Source organism: Scyliorhinus canicula, chromosome 18 (assembly GCF_902713615.1).
Source record: "Scyliorhinus canicula chromosome 18, sScyCan1.1, whole genome shotgun sequence".
Lineage (NCBI taxonomy): Eukaryota > Metazoa > Chordata > Chondrichthyes > Carcharhiniformes > Scyliorhinidae > Scyliorhinus > Scyliorhinus canicula.
This window is the reverse complement of record NC_052163.1, coordinates 22,348,919-22,370,137: the sequence shown is the minus strand read 5'-3', so window position 1 is coordinate 22,370,137 and position 21,219 is coordinate 22,348,919. Positions and strand designations below refer to the sequence as shown.

Sequence of the window (21,219 nt, the reverse complement as noted above, 5' to 3'; positions counted from 1 at the left end):
ATTCAGGTATCTGTAGGTTAGGGACTTTGGCGAAAGATCTGGAGGGGGTTCCCTAGGCTGCCGGGATATGCCCTGTTGGAGCGACTGCTGCTCCCGGATGTGGAAGGGGAGGGAAGAATTGGGGATATATACAAGTGGCTGGGGAAGTAGGGAGGAGAGCGGGTGGTGAAGATCAAGGAGAAATGGGAAGGGGAGTTGGGAGGGGAGATCAATTGGGGAGTATGGAGTGAGGCACTGCATAGGGTAAACGGGACCTCCTCATGTGCAAGGATGAGCCTGATACAGTTTAAGGTGGTGCACAAGGTGCATGTGACTCGGGCAAGAATTAGTGGGTTCTTTGAGGGGGTAGCAGATTTGTGTGAGAGGTGTGGGCGGGGGCAGGGGCCAGCACATGTTTTGAGGTTGCGAAAAATTGGGAAGATTCTGGGCGGGAGTGTTCGCAGTCTTAGCCAGGATAATGGAGGAGGAGGTGGATCCGGACCCTTTGGTGGCAATATTTGGGGTCTCAGAGAAGACGGAGCTCATGGAGAGGAAGAAGGCCGATGTCTTGGCTCCCACCCCTCTGATTGCACAGCGACTAATTTTGCTGGAGTGGCAGTTGGCATCGCCACCAGGGATAGCGGCTTGGTTCGGTGACCTGTACGACTTTCTGCGATTAGAGAAAATAAGGTATGAGTTAAGGGGCTCTTCAGGGGGATTTGAGGAAAGGTGGGCGATGTTTGTGACCGTGTTTGAGGGGCCGTTCGTCGTGGGGGAGGAGGGTGAAAAGAGGAAAAAGCTGTACAGACTGTATAGTTGATTGTTGGGAAGTATGTTTCCTGGGGTGTTTGTTCGCTGTAACCTGCTTTGACACATGTCAAAAAATAAATAAATAATTGATGAGCCCTCGGAATGACTTTAGCTCTGTCATGTTCTCAGGTGTCAGGGCCCACTTGATGTCTCGGATTTTCTCCTCTACCAGGTGCAACCTGTCTTTGTCAGCCCAGTATCGCAGATATACAACTTCTTTTGCCTGAAAGACTCACTTGCCCCTTGTCAGGCAGACACCTATTTCTGAGAATCGACAATGGACTTCTCTTGGATTGTCCAGCTGTTCCTTCTCTGTGGCTCCTGTAATTGTCCACACTGGGGAGCCCTTGAAGAATGCCTTCCATTACCCACTAGATAATTGTACAACACCTCGAATGGGAGCCAGCTGGATGTCACTTCTAACTCCAGCTAGAGGTACCCGTAGCCCATGTCCAGCTTCATGAAAGAATGGTCCCCAGCCAACTCTGTATATAGGTCTTCCACGTGTGGGATGGGGTACCTGTCAAGTGGGAGGCCTTGTTGACCATCATTTTATAGTCGCCACGTAAGTGGTGACTGTTCAGCTTCAGCACCGAGATCATTAGTGCTGCCCACTCTGCAAATTGAACTGGGCATTTAATCCCCAAGTGCTTCAGCCGGCTCAACTCGTTGTTCACGTTCAATAGCAAGGCTTATGGGACTGGACAGACCCTCAAATATTTTAGCCGGGCATCCAGTTCAACAAAGATTTTAGCCATGGCCCTTTTTTATCTTCCCCAGACCTTTCTGGAAGACCTCCAGGTATTTTCCCTGGACCTTATACAATCTGCCTGTACCTATTCGAAAGATTAGTTGCCGATTCAAGCAGAGTCTGTGTAACCAGTCTTGGCCCAGAAGGCTGGTTAGGGTCCATTCACCACCAGTGGCAGTTGGACTGACTGTTGTCCCTGGATAATCCGGGTCACCGTAGTCCTATTAATTGTCAATTGCATCCCAGTATAGGTCACCAATCAGGCCTTAGTGTCCTTGAGACCCAGATGCTGGATCCCCAAATGGAGTTTCCAGAATGTGTGTTGTTCAATGACTGAGGGAGTAGCCCCCGTACCGATTTCCATGTCGAAGGGGTGATCATTTACTTGGAGGGTTCTCTTAATTGGGGCTACTTTTGGTGCCATAATGCAATTTAGTTGCATCCAATGATCCTCATTGGGCTGGGCAATATGTACAGCCCTAGCTTGGAGAGCTTGTGTTATCCAACCAGGGTGATGTGTTCACTGTCGCATCTGGTGTCCGCAGCCGCCACAGGTCCGGTGGTGACAAGTGCAGCACTGCTGTGAATCCTCTTCCTTGCCCACAGGGGCGATGTCTTGCCGGGCTGTGGTGGCTCTTGGCCAGCGGGTCTGACCACTGCACTGCTCAGGCGGCAACTGGGACCCATCGGCCCTATTCTTTTGGGGGGGGGGGTCACTCATCAGAATGGGGGGCTGGCCAACTCTGTACATTGTAGTCCATGAAATCCTGGAGTTCCTGGACCCCCTTTCCTGCGTTTTCAAGGTCAAGTGATAGTTCTATAATACCATTTTCCTGGAAGAAATGCCGCATCCATTTGGTATACTGGGCCCAATCTTCTGCGCCTGCGTCAAAAGCCTTTGAAAAGTATCGTTTTAAACTTCTCTCCAACCTTGCTCTCACGCTGAGGAATTCAAGTGTGGTCTGGACGAACAGAATTGCAGCCGTAGTTTTCCTTGTCACCAGTTTCAACGCTCAAGAGACCCGAGAAGGTAAATCCAAACAGCATTTTCTTTTTAGCCAAAAGAAAAGGCCATAAAGCGACATACAGCGCAAAGGTCGCCATCAGGACTACTGATCACGCCCAATCCGGGCTGGATTTTAAAAGGGGATTCTATGACCTACTCATATTTCACGAGCCGCAGGGGATATCAATCAGGTCGTCCTCGTGGGTCTCATGAGGATTATTACAGTTAACTAGCCAGCTTTTCTAATATTTCCACTGGAGGCCGTATAAAAAAAATGAATTTGGGGCATTCCTGGCGGTTATGTTGCAGGGCCCCATCATGTGGCACTGTTAACAAATGAACCATTGTGAATAATTTTTAAAGCATCAAATTGTAGAAATTAAAAAAATTTTTTTTTTTAGAGTACCCAATCTGGTTTTTTTTCCAATTAAGGGGCAATTTAGCATGGCCAATCCATCTACCCTGCACATCTTTGGGTTGTGGGGGTGAAACCCACACAGACACGGGGAGAATGTGCAAACTCCACACGGACAGTGACCCAGAGCCAGGATCGCACCTGGGTCCTCAGATCAGCGCTGTGAGGCAGCAGTGCAAATATAGAAATTTTAAAATTTGAATTTGTAATTTCTGTCTGGTGAATTTCAAATTCAACTGATTAACAACATTCCCTTACATTTGTCTACAACGTGTGCCTAAACTCAGTGGGGGAAATCAGGAGAGGTTTTGTGTAGAACTAAGTTCACATCGAAAATGATCGTTGGGACTGTATAGCAAGCTGGTTGAAACTCTAAGATCTGTGGTTTGGCTTCAATGGTTTGGTGAAATCTGTGACTTGTGTTGAACTGTGAATTTTTTCTGCAGTGAAGGTGTGTCTACATCTACCGTACCTAACGTGTGGGAGTAGTTCTTCGATGTGGAGGGAAACAGTTTCGAAGAATTGAATTTCATCTGGCCCGCCCTGTTACAAAATTGATCTTTCGCTTTGAGACATCTCTGCTTTGACCAATCAAATTCGCCATTCCGAGTAACGAGGAAGTCGACAATCGGATTCACTTCTTCATTTTTTGGTCAAATAAGCAACTGGACTGGGCCACCCAACATCAGCGCTCCAGTCTGACCTTTGCTGACATTATTCCAGCATCAGGTATGTGATAGCATCTGTGGAGACAGCAACAGAGTCTCGAACCCAGAGCCCTATCTGGCAAGCTGCCTGGGAACCTCGAATGAGTCAGCTACTTGCAACTTTGTTGCAATCTGCCATCGAGTGGTTTGCTCTGATATATTTTACGTGTGTTTGTGTAGATCTCGCTTTAATGTGTCCGAATAATCTCCGAATATTGCGAAAAGAATACATTTTAAACAAACTTCCACGTGTGATTGCTATGGTTTTATATTTATCTTCTATTCCAGAATTGTTCATTGGAGTAAAAAGGAAACCAACAATAAAAGTTTCGTTTTCTCCTTTGCGAAGGTGTGGTTCACGCGGCTGTTTCTAGACATAAATGGGCGGGATTCTCTCAGGCGGGCGGGCGGTCGTGGGGGGGGGGGGGGGGGGACTCCGACCCCTGGGAGGGAGGGGGGGTCCAACCCCTGGGGGCAGGGAGGAGGGGTGGCCCCTGGCGGGCCGGCCTTTCGCTCCCCGGACATATTTTCTTTCCCCCCCCCCCTTTCTCTTTATTGCCTGCATCAGATAATTATCCCCCGCCCCCACTCCCTTCTCCAAATCCAGAACTACAATTGTAACCCCATGTGATGGACTTCCTGACAATAGGGACATTATATGAATGACGTGGGCCATTCAGCCCCTCAATGCTGTTCCAACATTCAATGAGAGAACGGTACAGTATCTCTTCACCTTAACTGCATTTATCCACCTTGGTTCCACATCCCTTAATCCCCTTGCCCAACATAAACGCACCAACCTCAGCCTTGTGAACCTCAATCCTCCCATCAACACAGCCTCGTGGGGGAGTATTCCATAGATAGACCAATATTTGTTTGAAAAATTAGAGTTAGGCCATTTGGAAAGGAAATCAAGAAAAGCATCCAATTAAAATTAACATGATAGAAATATGCCATTTGGCTTATCTTGGCAATTCTGATTTTCATGCTCCTTACAGATGTTGGGAGGTAAAAATAAGAGAAAGTGTAAGATGTCCTTTGACGCTGCTTCACCACTCAGTGATATTATGTCTGTTTTTCCTTCTCAGCTGATCTCTCCCACACTATCCCCATGTCCCTTTGATTCCTTTGATATCAAAAGATCGATCTCTCTCAGTCAGTAATATACCCATCAACTCAGCATCTCCGCTACCCGGGAATCGGCGGGAGTGGGAATCATGTCCCATTGGTCGGCGTGCCCCCCGCAGCGATTCTCTGGCCCGTGATGGGCCGAAGTCCCGCCGCTGAAAGGCCAATCCCACCGGCATGGTTTAAACCACCTCTGTGCTGGCGGGATTGGCGGCGCAAGCGGGCCCCCGGGGTCCTGGGGGGGGGAGGGGGCGCAGGGCGATCGGACCCCGGGGATGCCCCCACGGTGGCCTGGCCCATGAACGGGGCCCACCGATCAGCGGGCGGCCAGTGCCGTGGGGGCACTCTTTTTCTTACGCCGCCGCCACGGCCTCTACCATGGCAGAGGCAGAAGAGATCTCCTCCACCGCGCATGCGCCGGTGGTGATGTTAGCGGCCGCTGACGCACTGGCACATGCGTGGACCGGCGAAGGCCTTTCGGCCAGCCCCGACGCCGGGCGGCGTAGCGCCAAAGGCCGTGCTTTGGCGCCGGCCAGCAGAGTGGAAACCAATCCGGCACAGGCCTAGCCCATGTGGAATTCTCCACACCTTTGGGGAGGCCTGATGCCGGAGTGGTTGGCACCACTTCGCTACGCCGGGATCCCCCGCCCCGCCGGGTAGGGGAGAATTGCACCCCAGATTCCTGAGAAATACCACCACCCTTGCCAATCTGAGTACCCACCTTTATCCTACTCTCCGTCTCCTAACTCTCAATGGTTCTCTCTCACAGCCTTATTTAAGAATAATTGGTATGAGCAATTTCTCAATCTGACTGAACTTTTACCAAATCAAGAGAACTTTGAAAGATTATAATCAAAGCTATTACAATTTCCCAGCTTTTTTTTCTTTTAATGTAGAGATGCGGAAACCATCAAGTCCTGGAGATTTTTCACTCCAAAACCCTTGGGCCGGTTTCTCCGTCCCGCCAGATTTCTGGTTCAACACGCCGTCGGGATTCTCCATTTCGCCGGCTGGTCAATGGGGCTTCCCATCATCAGGAAACCCCAGGCTGCCGGTGCAACGGACAATCCTGATGGCGGAGAATTCAGCCCCTTTTGTTTTCTCCATTATCTTTCTTTTAAACTGATGTTGCATATTAAGTATAATGACAGTTTCCTAGTTAATGTATATTAGTGTGCATGATAAAGTGCTTGGCATTACACAGTATTTGAGTGTTTCTTCAGTGAAAATCTTCCCCAGTAATGAAATAAAGAAATTTGTTCTGAAAGGCGTTTAGTGGCTCGTTCTGTCAGTTGTTCCTTATATCTCCAGGAAGCTTACTGATCTGTGGGGTTGGACAGTTCCTTAATATCACAGGTTCCATGGAGAAGGTCAATCTTAAAAGAGCGCCTGTGATTTTATGTAGTTGAGCATCCTCTTTCATTTCCTTCTTCAGAGCACTAGAATTCTCATTGGGAAATCCATTTCTCCATTTGAAAAAAAGGCTTTTTCCAAAATTCACCAGAACTGACACAAGAGGTCTTCAAGAAAAAGGCTAACGGAGAATCCATGGACTTTCCCGACATAGAAATTGGCGCCGCACCTGGGCCGATTCTACTACCATTGAAGGGCTAGCGCCAGTGCCACCTGGAACACAATCAATTCCAATGAAAAGTTGTGCGGGATTCGTCGGGTCCGGATTGACACTCAGGAGGCTGACAAGCTGTAGCCGCACATACACATTACACTCCCCACAAACACACCTGTCCCAGCCAAAAAGATGGCACTGATTGTGCTGATGTGCGCTCATACAGCTGATGGATCGTCTGGGGCCAGAGGGCACCCAGTGAGGTTGTCCTGCGGGACACCTGTACGATCCATTTCACCAGGTTCAAAGTGGGCTGTTAGCGGTGTGCACAGCTGCATGGCTGCCTTGCCGGCTGCAGCAATGGCGTTCCATGCCGGTCCACCCCGACCCCACAGCCCACCTCCTGGCCACCACCCCACTCCTCCCCCCAGCCCTGGCAGAAGCCCGGCAGCCAGCGGCACAACTGTCAGCAAACTATGGTGATGTTGGACACCTTCTGTACCCCCTGTCTCTCCCTCAGCAACTGCCATGCTGGTTTCACAATATTTAAAAGCACAAGTGAACCACGCCATCGGGAACTGGGCCCGTCGGAGGCAGAGAATCTCGGAGGCCCTGGAGAATACCAGGTCGGGCCCACTAATCATTTGCAAACGCTGTCTACTGTACTTGCAGAGTGAAAAACATTGATGCCGTTTTCGAGGTGATGGAGAATCGCGATTTTGGCATCAAATCGGCGCCTGCTGCGATTCTTACGTCGGAAGCTATTTGCCACCCAATCACTTTTCCCGATTTCGACAGAGAATCCCGCCCATGAACTGTAAACAGTAAGAATCAATGTTGCAAAGCTCTAAATACGAACCAACAGAATGGGCTCCACAAATCAGTCTCACTCATGTTCTATCCAGATATAAAGTGAGAGTTTTTCAGCGGTTAGGTTTGAGGTGGTAGCTGTGATAAATTGAACTAATGCCCAAGCAACACCCAACTACCCTCATTTACGTGCGCTGGGGTAGGTTCTGACTGGGCCATGCTGCAGACTGGCAGGTTTGAAGAAGAATACATTTGGCATCACCTGTTTGCTGTGGTATTACAGGAGTCGACTGCATTGTCCCATCCTCTGTACCTTCACACTGACTGAAGGGAGGCAAACAAAGAATGGAAAGTAGAACCCAATCAGCTCCGACAAAATTGGAATATTCTATTTGTACCTGTTAAACCACCTGTTTTATTTACTCCTAGAACTAAAGGAAGAATGCAACACGTTGTGGAAGAAGGAGTTTTATTCACTCCTGGAACTAAAGAAAGAACGAAACAGTTTGTGAAAAAAGAGTTTGAAAAGCGCCAGAACTTTGTCAAGAGTGGAAGACAGTTTTTGGACACGTTTCGGACTTTCATTGTGGATTCTGTGAAAGACAAAAGTCTTACAAAAGAAGAAGGAGGTGCCTATTTCAAAGAGGTATTGTTTTTAACTTGTTCAGGAAAGGTACAGAAAATGTCAAAGTGAATGCCCCAGTTTTACCTCTAACAGCATTGGGCTGGATTCTCCGATTTTCAGGCTACGACCGAAAGAAGCGTCTGGTCTTATGACCAAAACATCGCGTCGCCCCCGCAATTTGGAAATTAGTTTCCCTGCAATGTATTTCTTACAGCTCCTACTTTTATTTCACTCTTACCCAACCGGTTTGATTTTTATAATTTATAAAAGTAAGTAAATCCTTTTTAGGGCTGAAAAGTAATATTTAAAATGCTTTTTTTTTTTAATTTTGCAGATGTTGCATGTCATACTATTTTATGGCCAAATTAATCGTCCCATCATTAATCCAGAAGAAATTTTAACAGAAGGTGAATTTGTGATACTTTCTGAGAGATTTCAAGGTGTCTTTCAGAAATGCAAAACCCACCTTCCAACACGCCCTCCATATACAGTGCTACTTGATGCGGTAAGTTCAACCAGTTCATCCTGAGAGGTACAGTGGGTTAGAGAACAGAAATTGGCCATTTAATCAATTAAATTTGAGCCGCTAAATCTAATTGCTGCTCACTTCTCAGATCCTTTACTGTCCATATGGAAATATCCAGCAGGTGAGATTGTGCCTTGTAGTAAGGTTACTGCTTTATTTCACTTCAGCAGCCGTTGTTACAGTACAGACACCCAGTCCAGTGTTACTTGATGCAACTTCTTAAACATTTATGTTATGCTTCTGGCATTATTACTGCTCTCTATGGTGAATCCAGTTTATGGATTTAGGCTGGGGAATGGTCTGATGCTGCTGCATCAGCTGACAGAGCTTAAAGCAGCCAGTTTGCGTGTGGCTCACTGTTACATCTTGAGTTACGTCAGGGCATGCGGCACACATTAAAGACTGGACGTTGAGAGTGCTGTTGGAGAGGGTTTAAACTAATGTGGCAGGGGGTTGGGAACCGATGCAGGAAGTCGGAGGGAAGTAAAGTGGGGACAGAAACAAAAGGCAGTAAGGGGAAAAGTGAAAGGCGGACAAACCAAAGTCAATAATCAAAAAGGGCCACCGCACAGAGTACAGAGACTGTGGAGAACTCAGTGAATGGGTCCAGTAAGGCTAAGAGAAATAAAACACAGGGAGAGTGTACAAAACATGACCGGACAGATGGTCTGAGAAAGCAAGGCAGAGAGCATGGGGAGTGTGGTGATATGATCTGCATACCTGTCTGCCATTGGGCCAGAACATCGGCTTACCATTGGCCCTGGTCGATCATGTGCCTCTCGACCGTTTGCCCGAGAGGCTGAGTTAACCACGCCTCCATTAACGAGGTATAAATGGTCAGACTCCTGACGATCGTCCTTTCCATTGTAGACGATCGCAGAGCTGTGTTCTAGTCTATTAAAGCCTGACTTTGGTAAAGCACTCGCCTCGCGTACAATTGATGGCACATCAATTTAATAGACTACGACTTTGAAGATGGAGTTCCACATCAAGCCCGAATGCCTCTGCATCAGCCCGCAAACTCCAAACTCTGCAGAACTTTTCCAACTCTGGCTGACTTGCCTCGAAGGGTTCCTAGCATCTACAACCACCCCCCCCCCCCCCCCCCCAACCGGGGCACAGAAGCTGCACGTCCTCCACTCCAGCGTGGGTATCGATGCCTACGCAATAATCAAAGAGGAAACGAATTATGATGACGCTATACAAAAGCTAAAAGGACAATTCATCAAACCGGTCAACAGGGTATTCGCTCGACATCTGCTGGCCACCAGAAAGCAGGTCCCCGGTGAGTCTCTAAACCAATATTACCGGGCCCTCCATGCCCTGGGGAGGAGTTGCTCCTGCGTAGCGGTCTCGGCTACGGAGCACATGGAGCTACTGATCAGAGACGCTTACGTGGCTGGGATGCTGTCCCCCGTGATCCGCCAGCGGATGCTGGAAAGAGACGACCTCAGCTTAACTAAGACGCTGACTCTCTCCTCCTCTCTGGAGGTCGCAGATCAAAACGCTTGCTCTTATGACCCTGGCCAGGCCTCCTGGCACGCTTCCCACCCGCCACCCGCCGCTCACGACCTCCCTCAGGCCTGTGCCGCGGTACGCCCCCATAAATCCGTGGGGCCCCGCTGCTACTTTTGCGGGTACGCAAAACACCCTCACTCGCGCTGCCCAGCCCGCTCCCCCCTCTGTAAGAGCTGCGGGAAGAAGGGCCACTACTCCACGGTCTGCCAGGCCAAAACGCTGGCTGCGGCGCTTCTGGACGCCGCACGGCACCCCCCCCCCCCCCCCCCCAGGCCTCTGCGACTGGCCTGTGCGCCTCTCTCTCTCCCCCAGGGCCGCCCCAGCCGCTCCCAACTCGCACCCCAGAGTCGCTCCACCTCACCCAGCTCCTCCCGACTCGCGCCCTGCCGGCCGACAAGCGCACCTCCCCAGGCCCTCCCGGTCCCTGCCTGCCCGCCGCGCGTACCTCTCCCCCCCCCCGCCCCCGGGCCCCGCCGGCCGACAAGCGCACCTCCCCAGGCCCTCCCGGTCCCTGCCTGCCCGCCGCGCGTACCTCTCCCCCCCCCGCCCCGCCCCCGGGCCCCGCCGGCCGACAAGCGCACCTCCCCAGGCTCTCCCAGTCCCTGCCTGCCCGCCGCGCGTACCTCTCCCCCCCCCACCCCGGGCCCCGCCGGCCGATAAGCGCACCTCCCCGGCCCCTCCCGGTCCCTGCCTGCCCGCCGCGCGTACCTCTCCCCCCCCACCCCGGGCCCCGCCGGCCGACAAGCGCACCTCCCCGGCCCCTCCCGGTCCCTGCCTGCCCGCCGCGCGTACCTCTCCCCCCCCCCCCCCCACCCCGGGCCCCGGCGTCCGTCCTGCGCACCTCCCCGGCCCCTCCAGGTCTCTGCCGGCCCGCCGCGCACGTTTCTCCTCCCCGCCCCCGGGCCCCGGCGCCCGACCGGCTTGCCTCTCCGGGCCCCCCCCGGTCCCTTCCTGCCCGCCGCGCGAATCATCTCCCCCCGCCCCCGGCCTCCTGCACCCGGCCTGCGCGCCTCACCTCCCCCGCTCGCAGCTGCTCCACCCGGCTCGCCGGCAACGCTAGCTCCGCCCCCAGCAGCCACGAGGGCTTCCTGGGCGCCGCCATCTTGGGGCACCGACCCCACGTGCGGGTCCTGGGCACCGCCATCTTGGGGCGCCGACCCCACGTGCGGGTCCTGGGCACATCAGGGAGTCCAGATTAAACTACATTTATTTCAATGCAAGAGGTCTGATGGGCAAGACAGATGATTTCAGGCAATGGATGGGAACATAGGACTGGGATATTGTAGCTAATACTGAACCATGGCTAAGGGAGGGGCAGGACTGGCAGCTCAATGTTCCAGTGTACAGATTCTATAGGAAAGATAGAACAGGAGGTAAGAGAGGAGGGGGAGTTGCATCATTGATTAGGGAGAATATCACAGCAGTACTGAGAGGGGATATATCTGTTCGCCAACTGAGTCTATATGGGTAGACCTGGAAAAATAAGAAAGGAGAGATCACTTTGATAGGATTGTACTACAGGCCCCCAAATAGTCAGCGGGAAATTGAGGAGCAAATATGTAAGGAGATTACAGATTGCTGCAAGAAAAATAAGGTGATAATAGTTGGGGACTTTAACTTTCCCAGCATTGACTGGGACAGCCATAGCATTAGGGGCTTGGATGGAGAGAAATATGTTGAGTGTATTCAGGAGGAATTTCTCATTCAGTTTGTGGATGGTTCAACTAGAGAGGTCGTAAAACATGACCTCCTCTTGTGAAATAAGGAAGGGCAGGTGACAGAAGTGTTAGTGAGGGATCATTTTGGGACCAGTGACCATAATTCCTTTAGTTTTAAGATACCTATGGAGAATGATAGTCTAGCCCAAAAGTTAAAGTTCTGAATTGGGGCAGCACCAATTTTATTAAACAGGAACATTCAAAAGTTGATTGGGGGAGTCTGTTGGCAGGCAAAGGGACGGCTGGTAAGTGGGAGGCTTTCATAAGAACTAGGAGCAGGAGTAGGCCACCTGGCCCTTCGTGCCTGCTCCGCCATTCAATGAGATCATGGCTGATCGTTTGTGAACTCAGCTCCACTTTCCCGCCCAAACACCATAACCCTTTATTCCTTTATTCTTCAAAAAACTATCTATCTTTATCTTGAAAACATTTAATGAAGGAGCTTCAACTGCTTCACTGGGCAGGGAATTCCATAGATTCACAACCCTTTGGGTGAAGAATTTCCTCCTAAATTCAGTCCTAAATCTACTTCCCCTTATTTTGAGGCTATGCCCCCTTCTGCTTTCACCCAGTGGAAACAACCTCCTTGCATCTATCCTATCTATTCCCTTCATAATTTTATATGTTTCTGTAAGATCCTCCCCCCCCCCCCCCCCCCCCCCCCCCCCGGCATCCTTCTAAATTCCAACGAGTACAGTCCCAGTCTACTCAACCTCTCCTTGTAATCCAACCCCTTCAGCTCTGGGATTAACCTAGTGAATCTCCTCTGCACACCCTCCAGTTCTTTTCTCAAGTAAGGAGACCAAAACTAAAAATAATACTCCAGGTGTTGCCTCACTAACACCTTATACAGTTGCAGCATAACCTCCCTAGTCTTAAACTCCATCCCTCTAGCAATGAAGGACAAAACTTCATTTGCCTTCTTAATCACCTGTTGTACCTGTAAACCAACGTTTTGCGACTCATGCACTAGGACACCCAGGTCCCTCTGCACAACAGCATGTTTTAATATTTTATCATTTAAATAATAATCCCTTTTGTTGTTATTCCTACCGAAATGGATAACCTCACATTTGTCAACATTGTATTCCATCTGCCAGACCCTAGCCCTTTCACTTAAACTATCCAAATCCCTCTGCAGACTTCCAGTATCCTCTGCACTTTTTGCTTTACCACTCATCTTAGTGTCATCTGCAAACTTGGACACATTGAATTTGGCCCCCAACTCCAAATCATCTATGTAAATTGTGAACAATTGTGAGCCCAACACCGATCCCTGAGGGACACCACTAGCTACTGATTGCCAACCAGACAAACACCCATTAATCCACATTCTTTGCTTTCTATTAATTACCCAATCCTCTATCCATGCTACTACTTTACCCTTAACGCATCATTATCTTATGCAGCAGCCTTTTGTGTGACACCTTGTCAAAAGCTTTCTGGAAATCCAGATATACCACATCCATTGGCTCCCCGTTATCCACTGCACTGGTAATGTCCTCAAAAAATTCCACTAAATTAGTTAGGCACAACCTGCCCTTTATGAACCCATGCTGTGTCTGTCCAATGGGACAATTTCCATCCAAATGCATGGCTATTTCTTCCTTGATGATAGATTCCAGCATCTTCCCTACCACCGAAGTTAAGCAAATTGGCTTATAATTACCCACTTTCTGCCGACCTCCTTTTTTAAACAGTGGTGTCACGTCTGCTAATTTCCAATCCGCCGGGACCACCCCAGAGTCTAGTGAATTTTGATAAATTAAGTGTGTTAACCAGGGTTCGGGGTAGGGACATTCCTTTTAGAGTGAAAGGCAAAGCTGGTAGAAGTAGGGAACCCTGGATGACTCGGGATATTGAGGCCCTGGTCAAAAAGAAGAAGGAGGCACATGACATGCATCGGCAGCTGGGATCAAGTGGATCCCTGGAAGAGTATAGAGGTTGTTGGAATAGAGTTAAGAGAGAAATCAGGAGGGCAAAAAGGGGACATGAGATTGCTTTGGCAGATAAGGCAAAGGAGAATCCAAAGAGCTTCTACAAATGCATAAAGGACGAAAGAGTAGTGAAGGAGAGTAGGGTCTCTTAAGGATCTACACGGTCATCTATATGTGGATCCACAAGAGATGGGTAAGATCCTAAAGGAATATTTCACATCAGTATTTACTGGTGAGAAATGCATGGACGTTAGGGAACTTGGGCAAATAAATAGTGATGTCTTGAGGAGTGTACATATTACAGAGAAGGAGGTGCTGGAAGTCCTAAAATGCATCAAGCTAGATAAATCCCTCGGACCTGATGAAATGTATCCCAGGATGTTGTGGGAGGCCAGGGAGGAAATTGCAGGTCCTCCAGCTGAGATATTTGAATCGTCGATAGCCACAGGTGAAGTGCCTGATGATTGGAGGGTAGCAAATGTTGTGCTTTTGTTTAAGAAGGGTGGCCGAGAAAAGCCTGGGAACTACAGACCAGTGAGCCTAACGTCTTTGGTGGGTAAGTTGTTAGAAGGTATTCTGAGAGACAGGATCTATAGGCATTGAGAGAGGCAAGGACTGATTTGGGACAGTCAGTGGAAAATCATGTCTCACGAATTTGATTGAGTTTTTTTGAAGGGGTAACCAAGAAGGTAGATGAGGGCAGTGCAGTCGATGTTGTCTACATGGATTTTAGCAAGGTCTTAGACAAGGTACCGCATGGTAAGTTGTTCCATAAGGTTAAATCTCACGGGATCCAGAGTGAGGTAGCCAATTAGATACAAAATTGGCCTGACAACAGAAGACAAAGGGTGGCTGTAGAGGGTTGTCTTTCAAACTGGAGGCCTGTGACCAGCCGTGTGCCTCAGGGATCAGTGCTTGATCCTCTGTTTGCAGATGACACCAAGATTGGTGGCATAGTGGACAGTGAAGAAGGTCATCTAGGATTGCAACAAGATCTTGATCAATTGGCCAGTAGGCCGATGAATGGCAGACAGAGTTTAATTTACATAAATGTGAGGTGATGCATTTTTATAGATCAAATCAGGGCAGGAACTACTCAGTTAATGGTAGGATATTGGGGAGAGTTATAGAATAAAGAGATCTAGGAGTACAGGTTCATAGCTCATTGAAAGTGGAGTCACAGGTGGACAGGGTGGTGAAGAAAGCATTTGACAGGCTTGGTTTCATTGGTCAGAACGTTGAATACAGGAGTTGGGACGTCTTGCTGAAGTTGTACGAGACATTAGTAAGGCCACACTTGGCATACTGTGTACGGTTCTGGTCACCCTATTATAGAAAGGATATCATTAAACTAGAAAGAGTGCAGAAAAGATTTATTAGAATGCTACCGGGACCTGTTAGTTTGTGTTATAAGGAGAGGTTGGATAGACTCTGACTTTTTTCCCTGGAGCATAGGAGACTTAGGGGTGATCTTATCGAGGTCTATAAAAGAATGAGGGGTATAGATAAGGTAGATAGTCAACATTTTTTCCCAAAGGTAGGGGAGTCTAAAACATAGGTTTACGGTAAGTGGGGAGAGATACAAAAGGGTCCAGAGGAGCATTTTCTTCACACAGAGGGTGGTGAGTGTCTGGAACAAGCTGCCAGAAGCAGTAGTAGAGCTGGGCACAATTTAGCCTTTTAAAAAGCATTTAGACAGTTATATGGGTGATATGGGTCAAATGCGGGCAATTGGGACTAGCTTAGTGGTAAAAACTGGGCGGCATGGGCAAGTTGGGCTGAAGGGCCTGTTTCCATACGGTAAACCTCTGTGACTGCACCTGAAGAATTATTGTTCATAATCCAGCAAAGAATGGCCCATTTTTTGAACCTCTCTGGGAAAAGAAGGTTCTCACAATGGGTGATCGGGACCCATGTCTTGATAGTTAATATCACTTTCAGTGATTCCTCTCCCCAGTACCCCAATCCTAAAAGTCTGCTGTGCTCAAAGTTAGAAAAGATCGTCTCACTTCACTGAGGTTTCCCAGATAGTAGGAAGCAGACAAACCTTTTAATAGATAACAGCTATAAACATACTATCCAGTTTCAGGCAGCTTGCTCTCATTGTAACATTCTGACAGAGCTGAATAGACTGGATGCTGGGATGTTGTTTCCCCTGGCTGGGGGGGACTCTGGAGGCAAAATTACTGAATATATTTAAGAAGGAAGTAGATAGATTTCTAGACTCGAAAGATGTCATGGGGGATGGGCAGAGCACAGGAGTCTGGCATGGAGGTAAGGGATCAGCATGATTATGCTGTTGGGGCCAAATGGCCTACTCCTGCTCCTACTTTCTGTATTTCTATTATGCATTGATCACCTACAACTTACCAGCAATGTGCAGGAGGTACCACAACACCCCTATTACTCCTCCTCCTCTCTGAAAATATCCCTTTATTTACTGCTGACCATGTGGTGGAAAGCTTCAATGATAGATTTTCCATTGCCAAAATCTGTTCTCACCCATTTTATCACCCACGGCATGGTGGACAGTGGTTAGCACTGCTGCCTCACAGCGCCAGGGACCCGGGTTCAATTCTGGCCTCAGGTGACTGGGTGGAGTTTGCACGCTCTCCCCGTGTCTGTGTGGGTTTCCTCCAGGTGTCCGGTTTCCTCACACAGTCCATAAATGTGCAGGTTAGGTGGATTGGCCATGATAATTGTCCCTTAGTGTCCAAAAAGATGTCTAGGTTAGATTAAGTGGTTAATGGCTCAGGGTAGGGGAGTGAGCTTGAGTGAAATACTCTTTCAGAGTGTCGGTGCAGACTTGATTGGCCATATGGCCTCCTTCTGCACTGTAGGGATTCTATGATCCTATGATTAAAGAATATCTTAAGAAAACCAAATTGAATTCCAAATGACACACAGAGTGTCTTCATTCAGTATTTTATTAAGGGAAAGTGGCCCATAACCAAAAACAGAGCCGTATTATTTCAATTCCCCCATAAGTCATGGACGCGCTTCCTCGGAACCTCTTATCTCGGAGGTAAGTTAGATGGCGAGGAATGACATGGAACATGGAGTAGGCCCCCAGGGAAACAAGGTGGTCTTAAATAGTAGGAAAGGTGTTAGATTTGTTTATAGTGAGAAATTTTTGTCACTGAAGGACTGCCTGTGGAATGGTCTGGAGCAAGATAGGAGAATGCCTTGGAAAAGGAGCTCGAAAAGTGGGAGCCGTGTTAGTTATAGTGAAGAACTACATGGCAGTGAGTGACGGAATCATGTTTGTTGACAAAAAGGGAGCATGATGGCTGGATGCAATTTTTATAAAGTATTTGGTGTTGGGGTTTCTGTTCATTAGACTTTTCCAGTCGTTCTCCCACTTTCATTCTTTCTTATTTAATTTGCAGTGTGGAAATTGCCTTCTGTGATTGCCGACACTGCAATGAATGTCTGTGAAGAGTGATTCATTGATTGATTTATTGCAATGTTTCAGATTGAAAGGTGTTAGACAAATACCAGCTATTTATTTCTTTTGATTGGACATATTTGTTTTATAGATCGTTGCGATCAGGAAGACAAGAGATGCTAAAGACATTTTGAGATGCCTATTAGATCTAACCAATAAAATGGATGTTACGAATCATATGGGCGAGAAATGTGGAAATAATTTAGTATCAACAGTCATCAGTTGTTGCTATTTCAGAAAATCTGCTGACAATTACTTTGGTGCTTCTGTGTCATGCGCAGCCTGGCAGCATAGACAAATTATGATTGATATATTGTGCTGTAAGACATGGCATAAAGACATTGGCTGGGCAGTGTGTGTTGGTAACAAATACAATTTGACGGCTTTCATATTTCCTAGTGGTGTACATTCCATGGCTTTTAATATATACAGTTCAGCAAAAGCCATTATACAAGAAAGGAAAATTAAACTTGCTGAGGAAAGACTTGGGGATTGCCTGGGGACCAGGTCTTGTGAAATTGCTGGAGCTCTAAGGGAAAATGGAAAGTTAGTTCCAAAAGAACCTTGTAATAAATGCTTCCGAATGTTCCCAGATATTAATTTTGATCCAAATCCGAAAGAACATAATAAGGCAAATTGGGAATATGGAAATTGTGCTGAGTGTGAATCTCTAAGCCAACTTCTGAATTCCGATGACCAAATTGTCAGAAACTTAGACCGGACTACATTTCCACAGTCACCTGAACAACTCCGAAATGAAAAATATGATCGACTTAATCAGAATCTCAGAAAATTTGAGTTTAGATTTGAAGATACTATTTCATACTACAATAATCAGGAATAAAGTGATCTGCAATGGGACGATTCCAACACTGAAAGCACATTATACCACTCAGTATGTCATTTACCTGGTCAACTAATATTTTAACTGCTTATGTGAAGCTTTGGCGTCTTGTATTATTTGTAATTTAACAGACAGAAAATTCTGATGGACACGTTCTCAATTTGTGCTTTCTGCGGACAATTGTTTACAGCAGGAATGCACATCAGGAAAATTATCCCTGTGCAGAGTTTGCACTTTTGAACGTAGAAGTGTCCACATTTCATCGTGCCACGAGGTGGATCATCACCAAGGCGTGACTTCCACTCCCTCATTAGTTATGGCGTTTTACAAGAGCAGCCCCAGTTATGTATTCCACCTGGAGGGCAGGCAAAAATCTTCTGCCCTGCATGTTGAAGGATAAGTTGACCACGCATGACATCTGACAAAATTTTAAACATTAACAAGCACCCATTTTCAAATAAATTCATTTCTGTAATTCAATTAATTGCTTTACAATTAATTGTATTGGAGAAATTGACCTTTTCATACTTAAAAACACCCAAAACCAGTAGGAATGCTTGGATAGTCAAGGACTCCTTACATTGCTAGGATGGAGATGGCAGAAAATATGCCATTTATCCAATTTCCTTAACTTTCTTGGTATCGCAATATGCCTGCCCTCAAATGTATCCAGAACAGTGGCAAATGAAGTGAAGGTGCATATTTCAGTCCCATCCCCAAATCTCCAAAATGTCAGGTTTCTTAATTCATCAAACAAAACTAGGATGCTTAACAGTAGCAAAGCAATGAACATAGAACATAGAACATCACAGCGCAGTACAGGCCCTTCGGCACTCGATGTTGCGCCGACCTGTGAAACCCCTCTAAAGTCCCTCTACACTATTCCCTTATCGTCCATATGCCTATCCAATGACCATTTGAATGCGTTTTGTGTTGGCGAGTCCACTACTGTTGCAGACAGGGCATTCCACGCCCTTACTACTCTCTGAGTAAAGAACCTACCTCTGACATCTGTCCTATATCTATCTCCCCTCAATTTAAAGCTATGTCCCCTCGTGCTAGACATCACCATCCGAGGAAAAAGGCTCTCGATGTCCACCCTATCTAATCCTCTGATCATCTTGTAACATTTAAAATACGGATATAAATGATTCCCAGTGAATCTGGGACAAACATATACTGAAATCACTTACCTTCCTGCTTGATTTTGAGATCTCCCCTTTACTGAGAACAAGACACAGCAGGAAACATTTGCCCATCGGCTCAAATTCAGCAAAGTTTTGCATTCTTTAAGTCTTCAAAGCTGTTTAATGTGCAGGAAGCTTGCTTTTCAAGAATAGAATTGCTGTTCGCAATATTTTTTTAAACTAGCACAGTAATAGATTGTCAGTCAACCTCAATTCACAGACATTGGATATATCTTTCAATTGTGGTACCAAAAAAATAAGATACGTAGCTCATCACTGCCACAGAGACTGCTGAAAAACTGGGGAAGATGAGGAACTATAAAAAGGAGAGTTGTTAATGAGGGGAAATTAGTGAAAGACAACAACTCATATAAACTAACTGATAGATAGTCATTGGAAAACATTGGACAGTGAAGTCACATCCGAAGTTAACTGTGTTGGGTAGAGCCTGATCATTCTTGAACCTTCTTGCTGAACATAAAACAGACTGGAATGTATAGCGAAGAAACATACCTGTTCAATGGAAGGAACAAGTAAATTAGCCATTTTCTCTTTGACTCTCCTTATAAATTATAGCAGGAGCTTTCAAGTAGAAAAGACAGATTGGAACCCTAATCCTGTTTATTCTTCTGATTTATTCCATGCCCCAGCGTAGTTTGGAAGGGGATTAGGGCTTTGGGGTGAAGGCAGGAGAAAGGGGATGAGAAAAATATCAGCCATGATTGAATGGCAGAGCAGACTCGATGGGCCAAGTGGCCTAATTCTGATCCTATATCTTATGGTCTTATGGAAACAAAAGCAAATTATGCTGACATTTTTAAGCGTAGGCTAAAATATATGTTTAAAACTGTAGATGAATTATGAGTACTTGTAAATAAAAACCTAGCCTAGAACTTTCACAATATGCAATGCATGCAGCGTCTCTTTTATATTTTTAAGGTAAAATCTATTCTATTTTGCTGCCACCATCTTTAAATATAAAAAAAAATATTAGAATGAAATCATTTTGCAGGAAACGTCAAAATAATGTATTTCTAGATCTGTTGCCAGCTGTGTGGGTCTTTGCACTTAACCGCAAATTGTGTGGAACAAAATCATTTTCCAAATAAATCTTTTTTTTTGCATTCTGTAAAGCATCTGATTAATTTAAAGAGTTTGATACTCAGTTTGCTGGACAAGGCAGGATTGTGAAAATAGCATTTTTGAATGTTGGGTTGGTGGAATACAACAAGAAAATTATTATGTGAATCATGAGAACCATGAATTGTTTGTAGATATTGGCTACACTGAATGCTGTCAGAAAGGGAACATCGCGATTCGATACAATTCCAATAAACTGTTATTTCACCAACCACAATGTAAATTAAAGTTGTGCAAAGGAAATCCCAATTTTCAGTGTTTTTATTTGAAGAGAAAGCGAGGAGAAAGATTTGAATTCATGTGACACTTTTCATGACCTCAGGACACACAAAACATCAAACAGGCACTTTTGAAGGGTGGTCGCTCTTGTAGTGCAGGAAACACTGCAGCCAAATTGGCCACAGCCAACTCTCACAAACAATGGTCTGATAAAGACTGGAAGATCTGTTTTTATCTAGAATCATAAGCCGGTTACAGCACAGAAGGAGGCCATTCAGCCCATTGTGAGAGTGCTGGTTCCGGGCAAGGGCAGTTCAGTTCCCTTGCCCCGCCCCTTTGCCCTTGGTCCTGCAAAATTTTCTCTCCCGCTGCTATCCAATTCCCTATTGAAAGCTACAATTGAATCTGTCTCCACCATATCCTCAGGCTGTACATTCCATATCCGAATCATTCTCTGCGTAAAAATGGGCCGAACTCTCCCTAAGAATGGCTAAGTGTCATTTCGGGCAGAAAGACCGGTGAGAATCCCGTTGACTGTTGCGGTGCGATTCCCATCGCAATCGACTCTTTATTGGAGCCTGGGAAGATTCCTTCCGGAAAGAATACCAGACAGGCTGGCTCCTCAGTGATTCGGACGCCATGTCCCGTTTTAGGCCCTGTCCCTAGACAGTTCCTCCGGCACCCTGACAATGCCCCTAGGCACCAGGAGGCATTGCCAGGGCACAGCCCTCCCCTGTCCCTAAACCATATGTGGGTTCCAATGGTCTCCGAGCCCCCCCAGCATGGTCATCACATCTGATCTCCGCTCATGGAGACCAGTAGTAGTTCCTGCCAACCTGTGCCGGCGGAAGTTGAATCCTGGGAGCTGGAAGCTCTGGCTAAAA

At 47.1% G+C, this 21,219-nt stretch overlaps 1 protein-coding gene across 1 annotated transcript; it reads left to right on the top strand.

The window, feature by feature from the left end:
* The first annotated feature begins 3,549 nt into the window (after positions 1 to 3,549).
* Positions 3,550 to 20,359, top strand: LOC119953239. Its single transcript, XM_038777272.1, has 4 exons — positions 3,550 to 3,690; positions 7,603 to 7,819; positions 8,133 to 8,303; positions 17,037 to 20,359. Exons 2-4 carry the CDS (start codon positions 7,616 to 7,618, stop codon positions 17,787 to 17,789), a joined length of 1,128 nt encoding a protein of 375 aa, XP_038633200.1. The 5' UTR covers positions 3,550 to 3,690; positions 7,603 to 7,615; the 3' UTR covers positions 17,790 to 20,359.
* Positions 20,360 to 21,219: the final 860 nt, after the last annotated feature.